Below are 17700 nucleotides of genomic sequence, written 5' to 3' on the forward strand. Positions count from 1 at the left end.
TGTATAAGTAGATTAGATAAACTAGTGAGTCTTTTCTGCAGCTTGATTGCTACAACCCTCTAATAGTGCCTTTATTTTCCAGATTATATTTGGTGACAAAATATTCTACCCACACAACTTCTTTGATCAATTTCTTGCTACTGAAGTGTGCTCCCGTGAGACACTGAATCTCCTTTGCAGCAATGCCTTATTTATAATTTGTGGATTTGACAGTAAGAACTTTAACACGGTTAGTATGCATTTCAATTTCTATATTTTGAGCAACATCTTTGATTACTTGTTTCATTGCCACTTAGTAGTGGTACTTTATGAGAACAAGGAGTAGGTTCAGAACTGCGATATCCTGATAAACATGAGAGAAATCACAAATCATTGCTCCCAATTTCATCACTTCCAGCATCCTTCCATCACCCCAGTTGCCCCTAAACCAAATAAACAACATGAAGAAAAAAAACAATTCACTACTCACTTATGACCAACTAAATACTAGGTGTTACATTTAAATTCTGTAAGAGAAAGGACTGAACCATATATTTTAGCAGGCTCCTTTGTGAGAAAAATGTCTAGATATTGAATAAATGTTTTCAATAAATATTTCTAATGCTGACAGTCATTTTGATAAATCTTACAGACTATATTTCTGAGCAACTAATTATGTAAGACTTTGCCCATATTCTTTTTTTGAGATAGAGTCTCGCTTTGTCACCCAGGCTGGAGTGCAGTGGCGCGATCTCGGCTCATAGCAAGCTCCGCCTCTTGGGTTCACGCCATTCTCTTGCCTCAGCCTCCCGAGTAGCTGGAACTACAGGCGCCCGCCACCACGCCTGGCTAATTTTTTGTATTTTTAGTACAGTCGGGGTTTCATCGCGTTAGCCAGGATGGTCTCAATCTCCTGACCTCATGATCCACACGCCTCAGTTTCCCAAAGTGCTGGGATTACAGGCGTGAGCCACCACGCCCGGCTGACTTTGCCCATATTCTTTATCTACCTTTTCATTCACTTTGTATTGAGTTGGAGTTTCAAAACATACGGACAAAATACACTATCATAGTTAAGAGTATGGATTTAGATCAGTTTAAATTCAAACCCTACATTTGGAACTGACTTAAACGTCTCTGTCTTGATTTCCTCATCCACAAAATGGGTTATTGTGAAGATCAAATGAGCTAGTATGTTTAAAGCATATAGAACATTGTACAAAGCATATAGCACATAGTAATAGCATATAAGGTTTTCTACTACTATTCATAGACAACTATCTCCCCTCCAAATTGTCACTTTAGTTATATACCCTTGAACACCTAAGAAAATTACATCTATTGATAAGAAGGTATAATTCTATGAAGTGTTGTGGTTACTTGTCATTCCATATGTGGAGTTTAACAGAGAGTAGCCTGTCCTCATCACACGAACAAAAGGCAGAACAAATTACTGTATTCCATTAGTGAGAGTCTTTTAAGAAAAATAATAGTAAAATAAGACAAAGGAAACAAAGGAAATTAGAGATTTCATCCTCTGCGTAATAATTTGCAGAAGACCATCTTCAGTCTCCAATAAAGATGGCCAATTTGTTTCACTCTGGCCACAGTCCGCTATATTAATGGCATTAAGAGTCACTATGAAGTGGCCCTCTGCAACTGGAGAAAGGAACTTCAGTTTGTTGCTTGGGGTTCTGCAAAGCAAGAGGCCTGTGTGTGAATATTTAACCTACAGCACTCTAGCACTGGGTAGAGAAGCATAAAAGCTGAGAATTTAGACTCAGAGACCCAAATTAAAGTATCTGGCTCCATTCTGTGTGGATCTTGGACATTTCTTTAAACTTCTTTGTGCCCCAATTTTCATTTTGATAAAATGGAACTAATAAGTTCTCCTCATTAGGCAGCTACAAGTTAAATGGGTTAACACATGCAATTGCACTTTGCAAATTCTGAAGTGACATACAAATGTGTTGTTCATATCCTTCCAGTAAATGCTACCTTTAAACAATTGACCTGAATCAGAAAACATAAATCTTTACTGTTTTTAAGAAACTGAGTATGTGTCTTAGTATGTATATAATATGTGTGTCTGTTGATTTCTAGAGTCGCTTGGATGTGTATCTATCACATAATCCAGCAGGAACTTCTGTTCAAAACATGTTCCATTGGTCCCAGGTATTCTTTTCCAAATGCTGTTAAAATTTATTTTGTGGGTCTCAACCCTTTTCACTTTACCTAAACACATTCTTAAAATATCCTGCTGAGTACACCTGGAAGGTAATTTTTCTGGCACTGACTACCATACAAAAATAACTATGAATTTATTTCAAAGAAGAAAATGCTTTTTATTTTATTTTATTATTATTATACTTTAAGTTTTAAGGTACATGTGCACAACGTGCAGGTTTGTTACATATGTATACATGTGCCGTGTTGGTGTGCTGCACCCACTAACTCGTCAGTTAGCATTAGGTATATCTCCTAATGCTATCCCTCCCCCCAGCAAATGCTTTTTATGACTTGGCATGCAAGAAAAATTATTTTGAGTGAAGCTGCATTTAAACTTACATAAATACCTTGTCCTATATTATTAATAATCTTTTGGAATGAGAAAAATGTTTCTTAATAATTGTTTAAATTGAAAATAAACTGCTTGGAAATGTTTGAATTTTATTTTTCACAATATAATAATTTTTATTTGTTTGCTTTTAATTTCTCTATGTTAGGCTGTTAAGTCTGGGAAATTCCAAGCTTATGACTGGGGAAGCCCAGTTCAGAATAGGATGCACTATGATCAGGTACGCTTCTTAAAGCTGGAATTATTCACATTTTGAACAACAATACTAACTATTTAAATGTTAAAGAAGAAATTATGTTAACTGCGCATCTGTTTTCCAAAAGAATGTTGATGTGCTGTCTCTCATTCTCCCACATGACTATGCATTCCTGCTCTGGTGGCTATGCTCATTTAAAGAGGTTTACAAAGCTGCCCTCAAAGTACTACACCCCTGTGTGTGAGAGACTTCCCAGGACTTACCACTACCCATTGCCATTACACAGACCTGTCCCATATCCCAGATCCCCAGCACACTGTCCTCTCCTTTCTGAAGTACTAATACCTGATATAATAAGCTAATAATTCTAACTGTTCATGGAATTTCTGGTCTCCTTAAACAATACCCTTTCCTTTGTTGACAGCCAGAGGAGTGATTTCACTGGGATATATTCCCAAGTAGAAGAAAAAGATGCTGTGCTTGCAGGTCAAGGCTGGAAATATTTTACAATAGGCAGAGGCCTTTGGCATAGGCAGACGTATTAAGCAGTCCTCACACTTGTTGTAATAAGAATCCAGACTTTGGAGTTTATCTTATCTGCAGTCAATATGAGTTTGGGCAGTCATTTCTTCATCTCTCCACCCAGGCTCAGGAAGTTGTTGACAGGATTTTGTGCTATAATATCTATAAGCTCTTAGCTCAGGGTAAGCTCTCGGGTTATCACTGACTATTTTTGAACAAGGGAAGCACCCTATAGTATTTTGCAACCTTCTCTTCTTCCTTTTCACCACATCCAATTTTTCCATCCAAGTAGTAGCTGAACAACTCTACTAATTTTCATTTGTTTCCACGACTTAAAATTTAGAAGGAATTTATATGTTTTAACAACAATGTCCTATGTGTAGAGAAGGTGCCCCCCAACCTTGATTTTGCATTTTTGATATCTTTAAAGTTTTCAGAATAGCATGAGATCAAACTTTTGTTGAAAACATTTTTTCCTCCACCATCACTTTCTCAAATCTCCAAAACACACAGGCTTGCTTTGAGTCTCTCTTTCTACTGGACTCTAATACTCATAATCAGAGGACTTCATCTTAGAGGAACAAGAAACCCAGTCCCCAAGTCCACCCTTCTTCCAACTAAACCAATAATATACCAGGTTGGTCTTTAACTAACTGAAGCAATGACACTAATTTAAGAGCCAGGGCCAGCATCTAGAAAACTCTTTGAATAATAGGATGTAAGTAAAATAAACTGGGTTTATAATTATGAATATTCTCCACACACTCCCTTTTCTCTAATATTTAGGAAATATAATAGAAATCATGAAAATATTAGGGAAAATTACATATCATAAAATATTTTGCTATGGCAAGTTGGCTATTACACAAAATGTGAGAATACAGAAACTTTTAGTATATTGGATTACTATTCTTGAAACTATGATCTAAAAAAATCTAACAAAATTCTCTCTGGGCAGCAAGAAAATTTGAGATAATTCTCTTATTCCTTTTTCTGCTTTGTAAACCTCTTTAAAATCTATGTGTGAATTGTGATTTTCGAGAAACAGGACATGGGGATGATAATACCCTTTCTCAGAATTTGAAGCAACATTTTGTAAATACTCAGGTAAGTATTCAACAATTACAGCTCCATAACTGAAACAACTGACCTATCCCCTGACCATAACTGGGAAGTCAATACAAAGCCAAATAAATGACTCAGGACATTTTGAGATCATATTTTAGAGTGTTTGGGTAGAAACAACCTATTAACAATTAGAATCTAATCAAATCCATTTCCCTTAGCTTGAGTTGCAATCTATGTTCTTAATTTGTAAGACTTACTGTCCAAAGCCTTGCTATTCAGAGCATGGTTTGGAGCCAATGGCATCAGCATCAGCTATGAATGCAGAATCTCAGGCTGTTCCCCAGATCTACTGAAACAGAATTTTTACTTCAACAAGATCTTCAGGTGATTCACAGGCCCATTAGAATTTGACAAGCACTTATCTAAAACATATTGCATTCACTTTGCTCTGTGGATAAAGGTGGTTTTCTCTGTGCAATCATTGCTAGAATTCACTTATAAAACCGCCAGTTAATGTTATACACTCTACTTGAATAGTAAGTACTGGGTTTAAAGTGTGGTTACCTAAACTCTGGTTCTTTCTCTTGTGTTTTCTAGTCCCAACCTCCCTACTACAATGTGACAGCCATGAATGTACCAATTGCAGTGTGGAACGGTGGCAAGGACCTGTTGGCTGACCCCCAAGATGTTGGCCTTTTGCTTCCAAAACTCCCCAATCTTATTTACCACAAGGAGATTCCTTTTTACAATCACTTGGACTTTATCTGGGCAATGGACGCCCCTCAAGAAGTTTACAATGACATTGTTTCTATGATATCAGAAGATAAAAAGTAGTTCTGGATTTAAAGAATTATCCATTTGTTTTTCCAAAATACTTTATTCTCTCATACATAGTATTTTCATAATGTTTGACATGCAGTGCTTCTTTCTGTAATTTTGACTTTAGAAATATATTGGCATCAACAAACTTCCATTTGTCATTTTGAATTTTTTTAATTTAAAGAAATTTGATTTTTCACCTGGAAATTTATCTAGAAATACTTGAGAGAATATATTTCTGGGGAGGTGAAACTTCTCATTTTCCCATTCAGTTTCTCTTCTGAACTCACTTATATATGAGCTGTGAGCCATAAGTGTTACTAAAGGACAGTGTTGGCTTCATATTCACTCTGCTTATGTACACTTGATACTGAGTATATTGCTTTCTATTGTTGATGAAGCTAAGTCTTTCCATCTGTGTAGTGGGGCCTATCACTTACTATTTTGCATATTTAACCCCATGGAAAGGCCAATTGGGATATAAACTGAATCAACTCACTTTCACTTCCCAGGGAGTGGAGAGCAACGGTAGTTTGGGAAGCAGCAGATGAAGTCAACCCTGAGTCAGGAATTTGGGAAGAAAAGGGTATGCTCTATTATTATTATTATTATTGTTCTGCCCTCATGTTTTTGGGTCTTGACCACCAAATAGGCACCAACTAACCAAACTATTTTTGAAATCTCTGCCACAGTGCTGGAAACCACAGGATCCAGAAACATCCCCATTGATATATCAATTAGGATGTACAACTGCCATCAGTAACAACAACAAAAAAAGGCTCACCCAAACTTTCAAAATTTCTAAACACACACAGCCTTACCTTGGAAATTTTATTAACCCCACAAATTTGTGACCTCATATTTTATGCAATTAAGTTATTCAGATCACACCTATTATGCTATGTTACAGTTTGATGTATAAAATATAAATGAGATAAGGAATATCTTGTACCCAGCATAGTGTATAAAACATAGTGAGTATTCACAAAAACCTGTTAACAATGTTTATTATATTGTCACATCCCTCAACCTTTGTTAGGAAGCCCCAAACTTAATTTGTTTTAAGCAAGAAATTGCTAAAAGAAGATAACTTGGGAGACTTTATTTCAATATTTCAGTGAACTTTGTTGTTAGACTTTACTAAACTGACATGAACATGTCAGTGACTAGTTACAAATGTTCATGGTGGTGGAAGCAGTTGAGGACTCAGATGTTTTATCAACTCTACTTCCTCGAGAAAAGAACAATCATTAGATTCTTGCAGTCTCCTATGCTATTCCAGCTAACTGCCTTTCTTTTAGTCGGTACTCAGCAGATACAGGCAGTTTTGGTTTGGATTTTGAACACAATTAAATACTATCTTATTGCTCCTACAGCAGCTTTGCTATCTCCCATTTGTTAATTTGAACTGTCAATTTATCAGCTAATTTTCAAGAGTTTATTTCTATCTGCCTGCTGTAATCACAATTTTCAAGTGTTTATTTCTATCTGCCTGCTGTAATCACTCCTTGGGCAACCTCCTGCCATGTCAAACTCAATCATTTCAAACTCAAATTCATCATCCCCACATCTCTGAGCCAAATAAGTGTCAAGTTAATGAAGTTCTCCCAGTAACCAGGGAGTGAGACTCTGGAATCAACTTTGAATACCGCCTCTCCTCTAGTTATCCTTTCCCTTTGTAAAATAGAAACTGTTAAACATAGATAATTTTAGACAGAACAGTTTAATAATCCCCTTTGTATGTATTACTCGGTTTCAACTATTATCAATACATAGCCTTGTTTCATAATCTGGTTTTATCTGTATCTCTAGCCACTTCTCTCATCTTAATTTGAAGCAAATCTCAAGCATCACATATTTCATCCATGAGGATTTCAGGATGAATTGCTAAAAGATAAAGTCTCTGTTTTAACATAATAATACTGTTCTTACATCTAAAATTTTAAAAATATCTAGCCAGTGCTCAAATTTCCAATTATTTCATTAATAATGTTTATTTATGAAATGTTTTATAGTTTGTTTAGATTGAAATTCAAATAAGGCCTTTATCTTTTATTACTTGATGTTGTCTCATGTTTCTTTAGATATACAGGTCCATTTGCCCTTGCCCTTTTTTTTTTTTTTTCCTGAGACGGAGTCTTGCTCTGTCACCCAGGTTGGAGTGCAGTGGCATGATCTCAGCTCACTGCAACCTTTGCCTCTGGGGTTCAAAGGATTCTCCCGCCTCAGCCTCCCCAGTAGCTGGGATTACAGGCGCACACCACCACGCCCAGCTAATTTTGTATTTTTAGTAGAGATGTGGTTTCACCATGTTGGCCAGGCTGGTCTCAAAATCTTGACCTTGTGATCCACCCGCCTCAGCCTCCCAAAGTGCTGAGATTACAGGCATGAGTTAGTACACCTGGCCTTGTTGTTGTTTTTGTTGTTGAAGAAACTGTAGTTTGTGTTGTAGTTTCATACCATAGGAATTTTGCTGATTATATTCCACATTCCTCGCCTTTCATATTTCCTGTGACTCAAGCGTTCTTAACCTCAACACTATTGATATTTTTGGTAAGGTCATTTTTTCCCTAATTGAATACTCTTTTTAAATTATTTTCATATATTCAGGGAGTACAAGTGCAGTTCTGTTACGCGGATATATTATGTAGCAGTGAAGTCTGAGCTTTTAGTGCACCCATCACCCAAATAGTGAACTTTGTACCCAATAGGTGATTTTTCAACCTTCAAGGTAATTTTTTTATTATTGGAGTTGTCCTGAGTATTGGAGGATGTTTAGCAGTATCTCTAGCTAGATCCCAGCAGCACACACATCCCAAGTTGTAACAGTCAACTATGTCTCCTGACATTGCCAAATATCATCTTGGTGGCAAAATGCCCACCCTACTAAGTTAAGAACCAGTACTGTAAATTATAACCTTAATAAGATTAAGATTTAAAAAAAATATTTTATAGACCGTATGGTGTTCTACTATAATGAGGCTGACAATGCACAGCTGTTTCTCTTTTTTAGAATGTCAGAGACTACTGCTTTTCAATACACAAACCCAAGAGTTAATTAGGAGATTAAAAATGGTGGCATTCCAATTTGATCAGTTCTTTGTTTATTAACTGAATACTTCCATAAAGAGGAATTGTTGTCACATATATTTAAGTTATCCAAAATCCATGATTCTTTCCCTTTATTTATGAATTTCCAAAATTGGTTTTTCTTCATTTAGTATTATAATAAATATATGGTTCTATGCATATTTGATGTTTCAAATCTGTAAGGATTATTATCCTTACTGACATTAAAATTATACCCTCTGTTTCTTGTGAGAGCTTCTATAAGTTGGCTCCAAAGTTCTTTTACCAAACCTGTCATCCTGAATGTTTGCTGCTTCTGCTCAATTATTTCCCTAAGAGGTCCCGATTCCTTTTTAATGTAGAATTTTACAAGATCATATTCTATAAGTGAGGATGATCATTGTTATTAGGTCATTATTTGTAGGACTTTTCAATGCAGAGACCTAGGAAATTTTTTTGAGATAAGATATGCCAGTACTTCATATTTATTTATTTGTCAGTTAAAAAAAAACCTCAGCTCTTCATCTCCTTCTCCATCATGATAGCTGTCAACACACAATGTTTGAACTGTTAAAGTAGCATCTTAAATGGTCTACCTTTCTCTTGCCTCTGCTTAACATTCCAAATTGATTCCTAAAATCCTCTTCATTGTTCCACCTAAGTTCAAATTGGTCAACCTACCATGTAAAATCCTCATAAAGCTGGTTACTTACATATACTATCTCTTTTCCAACTACCTTAACTAGTAGCCGCCCTTCCAGTCAAGTTTTCTCTTTATTATGCCTCAAATACACCTCTAAACTTGTATCATCATATTGGTGTTCACGTTTCCCTCCAAAATTCTGTCTAACACTGTCTTGAGGCTGCAGGTAGTTTTCTATGCTTTTGTGCATAACTCACATGAAAACCAATACATATGAACTGAGAACCATGTTGCAATCTAAAACCCACTAGAAATAACATGACTCATATTTTTAAAAATCATGGTATTTTAGAATTTGAAGAGATCTAAGCAATTATCTAGTCTAATCCTATTATTTTCCAAGTGAGGATATTAAAGTTAATAGAAGTTCAGCACTTTGATAAAGGTCATACAGTTGGCAGTGTTAGAGATGGAATCAACATCTCCTAATCCAAGTATTCTTCTCCTTTTGCTGCACAAGGCTGATATGAAAAGCTCTGTTACAGTGTCAGATATTTCCAGAGTTGTCTGCGGGAGAAAATGGAAGGGGCATTGCTAAGGGTTTTAGCAAGTATTATTCAGGGTAATACTGAGTATCTCAGCTTCTAGAGTGTACACAGAAATCTGGTGAAAGAAAAATGCCAGTTGAATGTAAGCTTTCTCTGAAAGTGTGAGAGAAAGTGAGAAGTAGCAGTTAGATATTAGAAGGAAAAAGCAGGAATGGAGGCAAGAAGGAGGTAAAGAAAGGAAGATATTAGAAGACATAGAAAGGGACTTGAGCTTCCAGGTGCAAACATTACTTGCATATCTCAGTTGGCCATTATCCTAGTCCTACTGGAAAAATTCTAAAAGCTATATATAATCTAAGCCAAACCAGAAAAAGTATTTAAAGCATACAAGGAGGATGCCACTCTAGAATTTTCTTTTGAAAGTAACATTCTGAAAAACAAATAAAAATACAGATGAGGCCAGGTGTGGTGGCTCACGCTTGTAATCCCAGAACTTTGGGAGGCTGAGGTGGGTGGATCACCTGAGATCAAGAGTTTGAGATCAGCCTGGCCAACGTGGTAAAACCCTATCTCTACTAAAAATACAAAAATTAGTAGGGTGTGGTGGCACATGCCTGTAATCCTAGCTGCTTGGGAGGCTGAGGCATGAGAATCACTTGAACCCAGGAGGCAGATGTTGCAGTGAGCCAAGATGGTGCCACAGCACTCCAGCCTGGGCAACAGAGACTGTGTCTCTAAATAAATAAATAAATAAATAAATAAATAAATAAATAAAAATAAAAATACAGATGAGATTAACTATTTGCTGAAATAACCCACCCTGCGAAGTAGTTTACAAGTGGGTTGCTGATGATAACCGTGAGTCCAAAATTTCAAGGATTTTAAATTATCACTAAAATAAACTATTAAACAATGCAAAGTATCATAACAAGGTAATCCCATAATAAAATCTATAGTATGTATGGATAAATGAAAGCCTAAAACAGAGTATTCTAGCCAGTGTGAAGGTGGAGAAGAATACATACATTTTCAAGCAACCCGTTTAACAAAATTGTTATAAACACGGAGAGTCAGAGTGACCTGGATTCGAGTTCCTGGCCAGCCATTTAATAAATGGGAAAAGTTATTAACTTCATGAGCTTTAATTTCCTTCATTGAAAATAGTGAGTGTATACCTCCCAGAGTTGTGGGGATTTTTGTGTTTATTTCTTGAACAAATATCTATTGAATAGCTTCTTTATATTGAGCATTTTAATATAATTAGCGCATGATCCGTGGTATTGCTTAATTAATATTACCCACCATTGTTGGTTTTATAACTGCAAGGTATTACTTATTAGGATTATTATTCCTTTGCTCTTACATATTAGACAATCTTCTTATAACTTATAGGCTATTATAAGTTATTATAACTTATAGGCTATTATAAGTTATTATAACTTATAGTAGGTGAGTCAAGATAGACTCATCTACTAAGTGGGAAATTGGTAGAGCAGCCTATATAAGTATCTGATTACAGAACAATGGATAATTTCTCCGCTCACATAAAACATTGATACTCTGGCTTATCAGGTCTTCTTTGTGGTTTTGGTTCATATAAATCAGTTCCTAGAAGTCTGATTACCTTTCAGTAACCTAATAAAAGCATATTCATAAGTGTGCAAAGCAAAGCTTACATACAATTATTGAACCAAATAAGGCCAAATCTCAGAAACCAGCCAGCTTCCATTTAATAATTTTATTTTAATATTTACATTTTGGCACTTAGTAAATTATATTTTTCTGAATTTTAACCTTCTTGTGTACTTACTTCAAGGTTTGTTTTCAAGACCAAGAGCATGTGAAAAATTTTGTTGTCCTGTATTCATTTGGTTTCTCTGCTCATTCTGCCCAGGTTCTCTTCTCATCTGTTTATATCATCCAGTTATATCTGTGAGTTTAATATTTAACTTACAGATATGGTTGATCTGGAGAGCCAGCTGGATGATATGAATTGCCATATCTGTGAGTTCAATATTTAAGAAAAACATCTATGCTTTTCTAAATTTCCTCAAAGGTCTTCCTATAACCTATAAGTGCTAAGAATCCCTTGTTCTTTATTGGAGTAAACCCAATTCATGTGTGCCAGTAGATTACCTGACTTACTATCTTACGGTTCAATTTATGTTACTGTAGCTAAGTCAGTACCTACTAATTGGAAAGGTATGATCCAAGAACATTTACTGGGAGTTGGGTGGCTCTGCTTTGTGAATCCTTATCTCAAATATTTTAGTTAAGGTTATAAGACACTGAAGATAAAGAACATATGCTCACTATGTGAGTGTATATACGTGTGTGTGTATACACTATATATTTGTAAATACACATTTACAAATAAATATACTTCTACTGAGAATGTGTGTATCCAGATATAGGCACACAGTCAGAAAAAGAATTACATTTCTTTCAATAAATATTTTGACAAATAATTTCAATCATCTAAGCTTTAATATTCCTTTTCTGAGAGCTTCATTAATATACATTCTAGTGAATTTAGAATTCTGTGCTTCATGCCTTCATTTTGCAGCACCTCACAGCAAGTACTTACTATTCTTTAGAATTCCAAAAGCTACTTGAATTCAAAACAGGTCAAATCAGCAAAGGAGGTTAAAAGATTAGAAGATCTGCAAATGGTTTGGCTCTAAAGCAAGTTCAAACCAAAAATGAGCTAAGAAGGCACTGGAAATTGTATATCCTGGGGCTATTTAATATGCCTTCTGCCAGATGCATGTCAAGGCAATGATACAAAATGTGACTGAACTTACTAACAAAACAGGCCAAAAATTGATCTGATTAAATTTAAAATAAAAAAATGCTTCTTGGCCTATTAAATCTGCACTGCTTGGGAAAGATATATTCATTTGATAAATTTAAATCATATATATTATATTGATATTTGTTTAATATTTATGTCTAATGAATATTTATCAAAACAAACAGTGTTCTTTTTGTTCTAGGAACAAAAGACAAACCCCTTGACCTGACAGAGCTTACATTTTAGTGGTGGAGGTTGATAATTATAATCAGATATATTATTATATTAGGTAAGAATAATTGCTGATAAAATACAGTAGGTTATGGAGTAGAAATGAATGACAAAAGGCACTATTTGTTTTTTCTTTTTTGAATTATTATGGGTACATAATAATTGTATATACTTATGGGGTACATGTGATGTTTTGATACAGGCATAAAATGTGTAATGATTCAAATCAGGGTAATTAGAGTATCTGTCACCCAAGCATTGATCATTTCTTTGTGTTAGTAACAATCCAGTTCTAATTTTAAAGTTATTTTAAATAGACAATAGATTATTGTTAATTATATCACCCTATTGTGCTACAGAATATTAGATCTTATTCACTCTATCGAGCTGTATTTTTGTGCCCATTAACCATTTCCAATTTATCCTCACCTCCCCACTACCCTTCACATCGTCTGGTAACCATCATTGTACTCCCTTCATCTCCATGAGTTCAATATTTTTCATTTTTAGCTCCTACAAATAAGTGAAAATGTGAGAAATCTGTTCTTCTGTGCAAGATACTATTTTAAATAGAGTGGTCAGAAAAAGCTCCCCTGGGAAATGACACCTGAGCAGAGAAGTGGCTAAAGTGAGAAAGATCCATTTTAATTGAGTGTTCTGGTCCTGTAGTTCTAAACTGCAAAGGACCACAAAGAGTCTTATAGGCTAACAAAGTAGCCTGCCACAATTTCACAGATGCTGGCAGGAGACAGGAAACTCTTGGGTCAAAGACAAAGGACTTGTATCACAGCGGACCTCATCACCTTCACGTTCTCCTTGTTCCACAAGTCCATAGAGAAGATGCAGAAGTGGACCCAGGTGGATGTTGCACATACAATAAGCCTATGTCACAGTGAAGAATTCCAAGTTTAGGAACCTCCCAATCTTATAAAGGGGCTGCCAGCAAAACTGTCCAACCTTTGCCCCATATGAAGACATCTTTATTATACTGGTTAGGAACAAATCTACCCTCTACACTGGAGGGAGACGGTCTTCTGTCTTTCAAGGCTTTTCACTAAACACACATCATTGAAAAGATAGTCTGGGACAAAAACTGATCTGAGATATGAAGAAATGCCCTGGAGAATAGTCTCCTAACATCAACTTTTAGCATACACCAGAATCACCTGGAGTTCACCAATCTCCAGTGTTCCTGCTTTAGTAGGTCTAGGCCCTGTCTAAGAACTTGCATTTCAAACAAGTTCCCAGCCAATGCTGATACCACTGGTCAGGAATTTCTACTTTGAGAATTACTGTTTTGAGTCTTAAACAGATCACATTTTGTTGCACTATTGTTGATTTGCTTTCATTTGGCTGTGCTTTATAATCAGCAACCCACAATTCTAGATTACTTAGGCCTATTATTTTCTTTGATTTCATTAAATATAGTGAATAACATATCTCTTATTAGAGACAACTCTTATATCTTACAATGTGGTTGAGCTTATTGACATATATATTTCTTCCCCAAACAAACCTTTGCTAGTATCAACTTCAGATTATCCAGATGTGAAACAAAGGAGACAATTGAAATAATAGAGAAAAAAAATCCTGCTTCTGAGGGTATCATAATAATTGTAATATTAACCTTGTATCTAATGTTAGTATTGATGACATTCTGGTCTATAGCTACAAAATGCACCGATTGAAGCACAGATGATGTGTATCATTTAAAGAGTGTTGATAATTTTGTTTTTTCTCTGTCCTTATTATTTTCTATCCCTATAACATACTCAGTTTCTTCATCTTTAAAAAGCTTTTGAAGTCAAAATTGAGTTTAAATAACCAAATAGCATTTAGACTTCTCAAATTACACACAGGCCCAGAAATCTATACCATTAATAAGGAAATTATGCTTGGTGATTACATCAGAATTGCTGCAAATCTAGCAGTGTTTTGTTACCACAGCTCTAAAATTTAACTCCTTTTTGAGATTAGTTCCGTAAGTGACCAAACAAGGACATGCAGCTAATAACCCTATGAAAAAAAACACTTACTGTTATTTAAAATAACATTTTTACATTCACAATCTATTTTCACAGAATTTGATAGAACTATGCAGTTATCCAGATTTGCCACTAGAGGGTAGGGTAGATTTGGAGGCTGCTTGTGTTTTTCCTCCTAATCCAGGGGCATTTACTCTATATAATCAATAGATGATGCCTGTACTCATTTTACTTAGCATGTCAGCCCCTTTATTAAAAATTGTGAAAAAAAAGACTACCTAAATAAGCAAAACCCAATCAGGAATTAAATTTTAGAGAAGTTCCCAGATGGAAGATAGGAAAAGCTAACACTCTGCTAAGTACTTTATATATGGAAAAACAATACCCACAAAAGTACTGTAAAATTGGTAATATTATGCCAATTTTATGTTAATTATACAAATATATACATAATATAAATATATAATATTGGCATAGTGTGCCAATTTTTTATTATAACATGTAAAGTAAGGAGATGTAGAATGAATTATATGTGCAAATTCTCATGAAAAATAGTGAATTCAGGTCTTCCTGACTCAAAAATCCAAATCTGTCCAATATACCACATTAACAGATCAAATCAAGCCTTAATATAAATAAATCTCTCACATGATCCCCTGCTAAACAGTACATTTGTTACCTTTGCTATCAATCTTACTTCTTTGTTTTCTATAGTTGCAGTACGTGTGATGTGTTTTTATCATTGCTTCTAGATTTGTGAACTCTGTAAATTCAGGTAACCCATGTTGCACCTCATGATATGTCCTCTACTGCATGGCAACCATCCACATGCGAGCTCTTCTTTAATTATTGGAGCTTATTATTATGTGCCTATATAATAAATGCCTTACGAGCAAATAATTTAACAACTAATTGTTTTTCTCTCTGTTGATAATCTGTTTTGTTCTTTACTGTGTCAGATTACTTTTTAAAATTATATTTAAATAGCAAATATACTTGAGATTGGCTTAATCATTACAAAATGTAGTCCCAGATCCACGGTTCTAAAAAGGCAGAGCAAGATGGAAAGCCAGAGCAAATAGATGCCTCTACTGATTGTCAAAGCAAAAGAACAAATAGAAGCCCCCACCAGTCATCCTCCCCACAAGAACACCAAATTTGACAACTATCTACATAAAAAAGCGCCTTCATCAGAAGCAAAAATCAGCTTAGGTGCCAACTTGACCACCGTGGGGTAGAGTACCAAACAGGCACTTGAGTCCCCAATTCCAGGCCTTGGGTCTTGGATGGCATTTCTGGATCTGGGTTGGACCAGAGGAGAGCCCACTCTCCTGAAAGGTGAGTCCTAGGGCTGGAAGCATTCACCACAAGCTGACTGAAAAGCCACTGGGCCTCGAGTGAGTTTGGCGGTAGCCTGGCAATACTCACCACAGGCCTGGGGTGGTGGTGGCCATGGGGAGAGATTCCTCTGTTTATGGAAGGGTGAAGGGAGAGTGGGAAGGATTTTGACTTGTGGTTTGGGTGCCAGCTCAGCTGCAGTAGAATAAGGCACCAGGCGGATTCCTAAGATATCCAACTCCAGGCTCTGACTCCTGGATGACATCGCTGGAGCCGCTTGGGGCTGAGGGTAACTCACCACCTTGAAAGGAAGGACACAAGGCTGGCTGGCTTCATCATCTGCTAATCGTAGAGCCCTAGGGCCATGAATAAACATAGGCGGCAGCCAGGTAGTGGTTACAGCAGGCCTTGGGCGAGACTCAGTGCTGTGCTGGCTTCAGGTCTGACCCAGCACAGTCCCAGTGGCAGTGGCTACAGGGTAGTGCTTGTATTACCCACCCCTCAACTTCAGGAAGCTCAGCACAGAGACAGACCCTCCATTTGTTTAGGGGAAAGTAAGGGAAAAGAACAAGATACTCTGCCTGGTAATCCAGAGAATTCTTCTGGATCTTATCCAAAACCACCAAGGTGGTACCTCTATAAGTCTGCAAGAGCTACAGTGTTACTGGGCTAAGGGTGCCTCCTAACGCAGATATGGCTGCAGTGACCAAGAACTTAGATCACAGCACTCAAGTCCCTTTGAATACCTAGAAAGCCTTCCAATAAGGGTGGGTACAAACAAGCCCAGACTGTGAAGACTACAACAAATACATAACTCTTAAATGCCCAGACACTGATGAACATCTGCAAACATCAAGACCGTCTAGGAAAATATGACCTCACCAAGTAAACTAAATAAGCCACCAGGGACCAACCCCAGAGAGACAGAGAAATGTGACCTTTCAGATATAAACTTCAGAATAGCTGTTTTGAGGAAACTCACAGAAATTCAAGACAACACAGAGAAGGAATTCAGGACTCTATCAGATAAATTTAACAAAGAGATTGAAATAATTACAAAGAATCAAGCAGAAATTCTGGAATTGAAAAATGCAATCGACATACTGAAGAATGCATGAGAGTCTATTAGCAGAATTGAACAAGCAGTAGAAAGAATTAGTAAGCTTGAAGACAGGCTATTTGAAAATGCAGCCAGAAGGTGGAGCATGGTGGCTCACGTCTGTAATCCAAGCACTTTGCCTGACTAACATGGTGAAACCCCATCTCTACTAAAAGAAATACAAAAACATTAGCCAAGCGTAGTGGCGGGTGCCTGTAATCCCAGCTACTCAGGAGGCTGAGGCAGGAGAATCGCTTGAACCTGGGAGGCGGAGGTTGCAATGAGCTGAGATCATGCCACTGCACTCCAACCTGGGCAACAGAGCAAGACTCCGTCTCCAAAAAAAAAAAAAAAAGAAAGAAAAAGAAAGAAAATACAGTCAGAGAAAAAAGAATGAAAAAGAACAAAGCACAAAAGCACACCTACAAAATCTAGAAAATAGCTTCAAAGCGCAAATATAAGAGTCATTGGCCGTAAAAAGGAGGTAGAGAGAGAGATAGGGGTAGAAAGTTTATTCAAAGGGATATAAGAGAACTTCCCAAAGCTAGATACAGTTATCAATGTTCATGTACAAGAAGCCTATAGAATACCAAGCAGACTTATCCCAAAGAAGACTTAATAATCAAACTCCCAAAGGTCTAGGATAAAGAAAGGATCCTAAAAGCAGTAAGAGAGGGAGGGAGAGAGGGAGAGAGAAAGAGAGAGAGAGAGAGAACATTCAAGGGAGCTCCAGTATGTCTGGCAGAAGACTTTTCAGTGGAAACCTTTCAGGTCGGGAGAAAGTGGCATGACATATTTAAAGTGCTGAAGGAAAAAAAAAAAAAACACCTT

The 17700-nt window shown here is 36.4% G+C and overlaps 1 protein-coding gene across 1 annotated transcript in view; it reads left to right on the forward strand.

Moving 5' to 3' along the window:
* The window catches only part of LIPF (lipase F, gastric type), a 55704-nt gene extending 50394 nt beyond the window's left edge, over positions 1-5310 (forward strand). The window contains exons 7-10 of the mRNA XM_054659765.2: positions 83-229; positions 2083-2154; positions 2706-2777; positions 4941-5310. Coding sequence (XP_054515740.1) covers positions 83-229; positions 2083-2154; positions 2706-2777; positions 4941-5177 — 528 coding nt within the window. The 3' untranslated portion in view covers positions 5178-5310. The remainder of the gene's footprint in view (positions 1-82; positions 230-2082; positions 2155-2705; positions 2778-4940) is intronic.
* The last annotated feature ends 12390 nt before the right edge of the window (positions 5311-17700 follow it).

Source organism: Pan troglodytes, chromosome 8 (assembly GCF_028858775.2).
Source record: "Pan troglodytes isolate AG18354 chromosome 8, NHGRI_mPanTro3-v2.0_pri, whole genome shotgun sequence".
NCBI classification, from domain to species: domain Eukaryota; kingdom Metazoa; phylum Chordata; class Mammalia; order Primates; family Hominidae; genus Pan; species Pan troglodytes.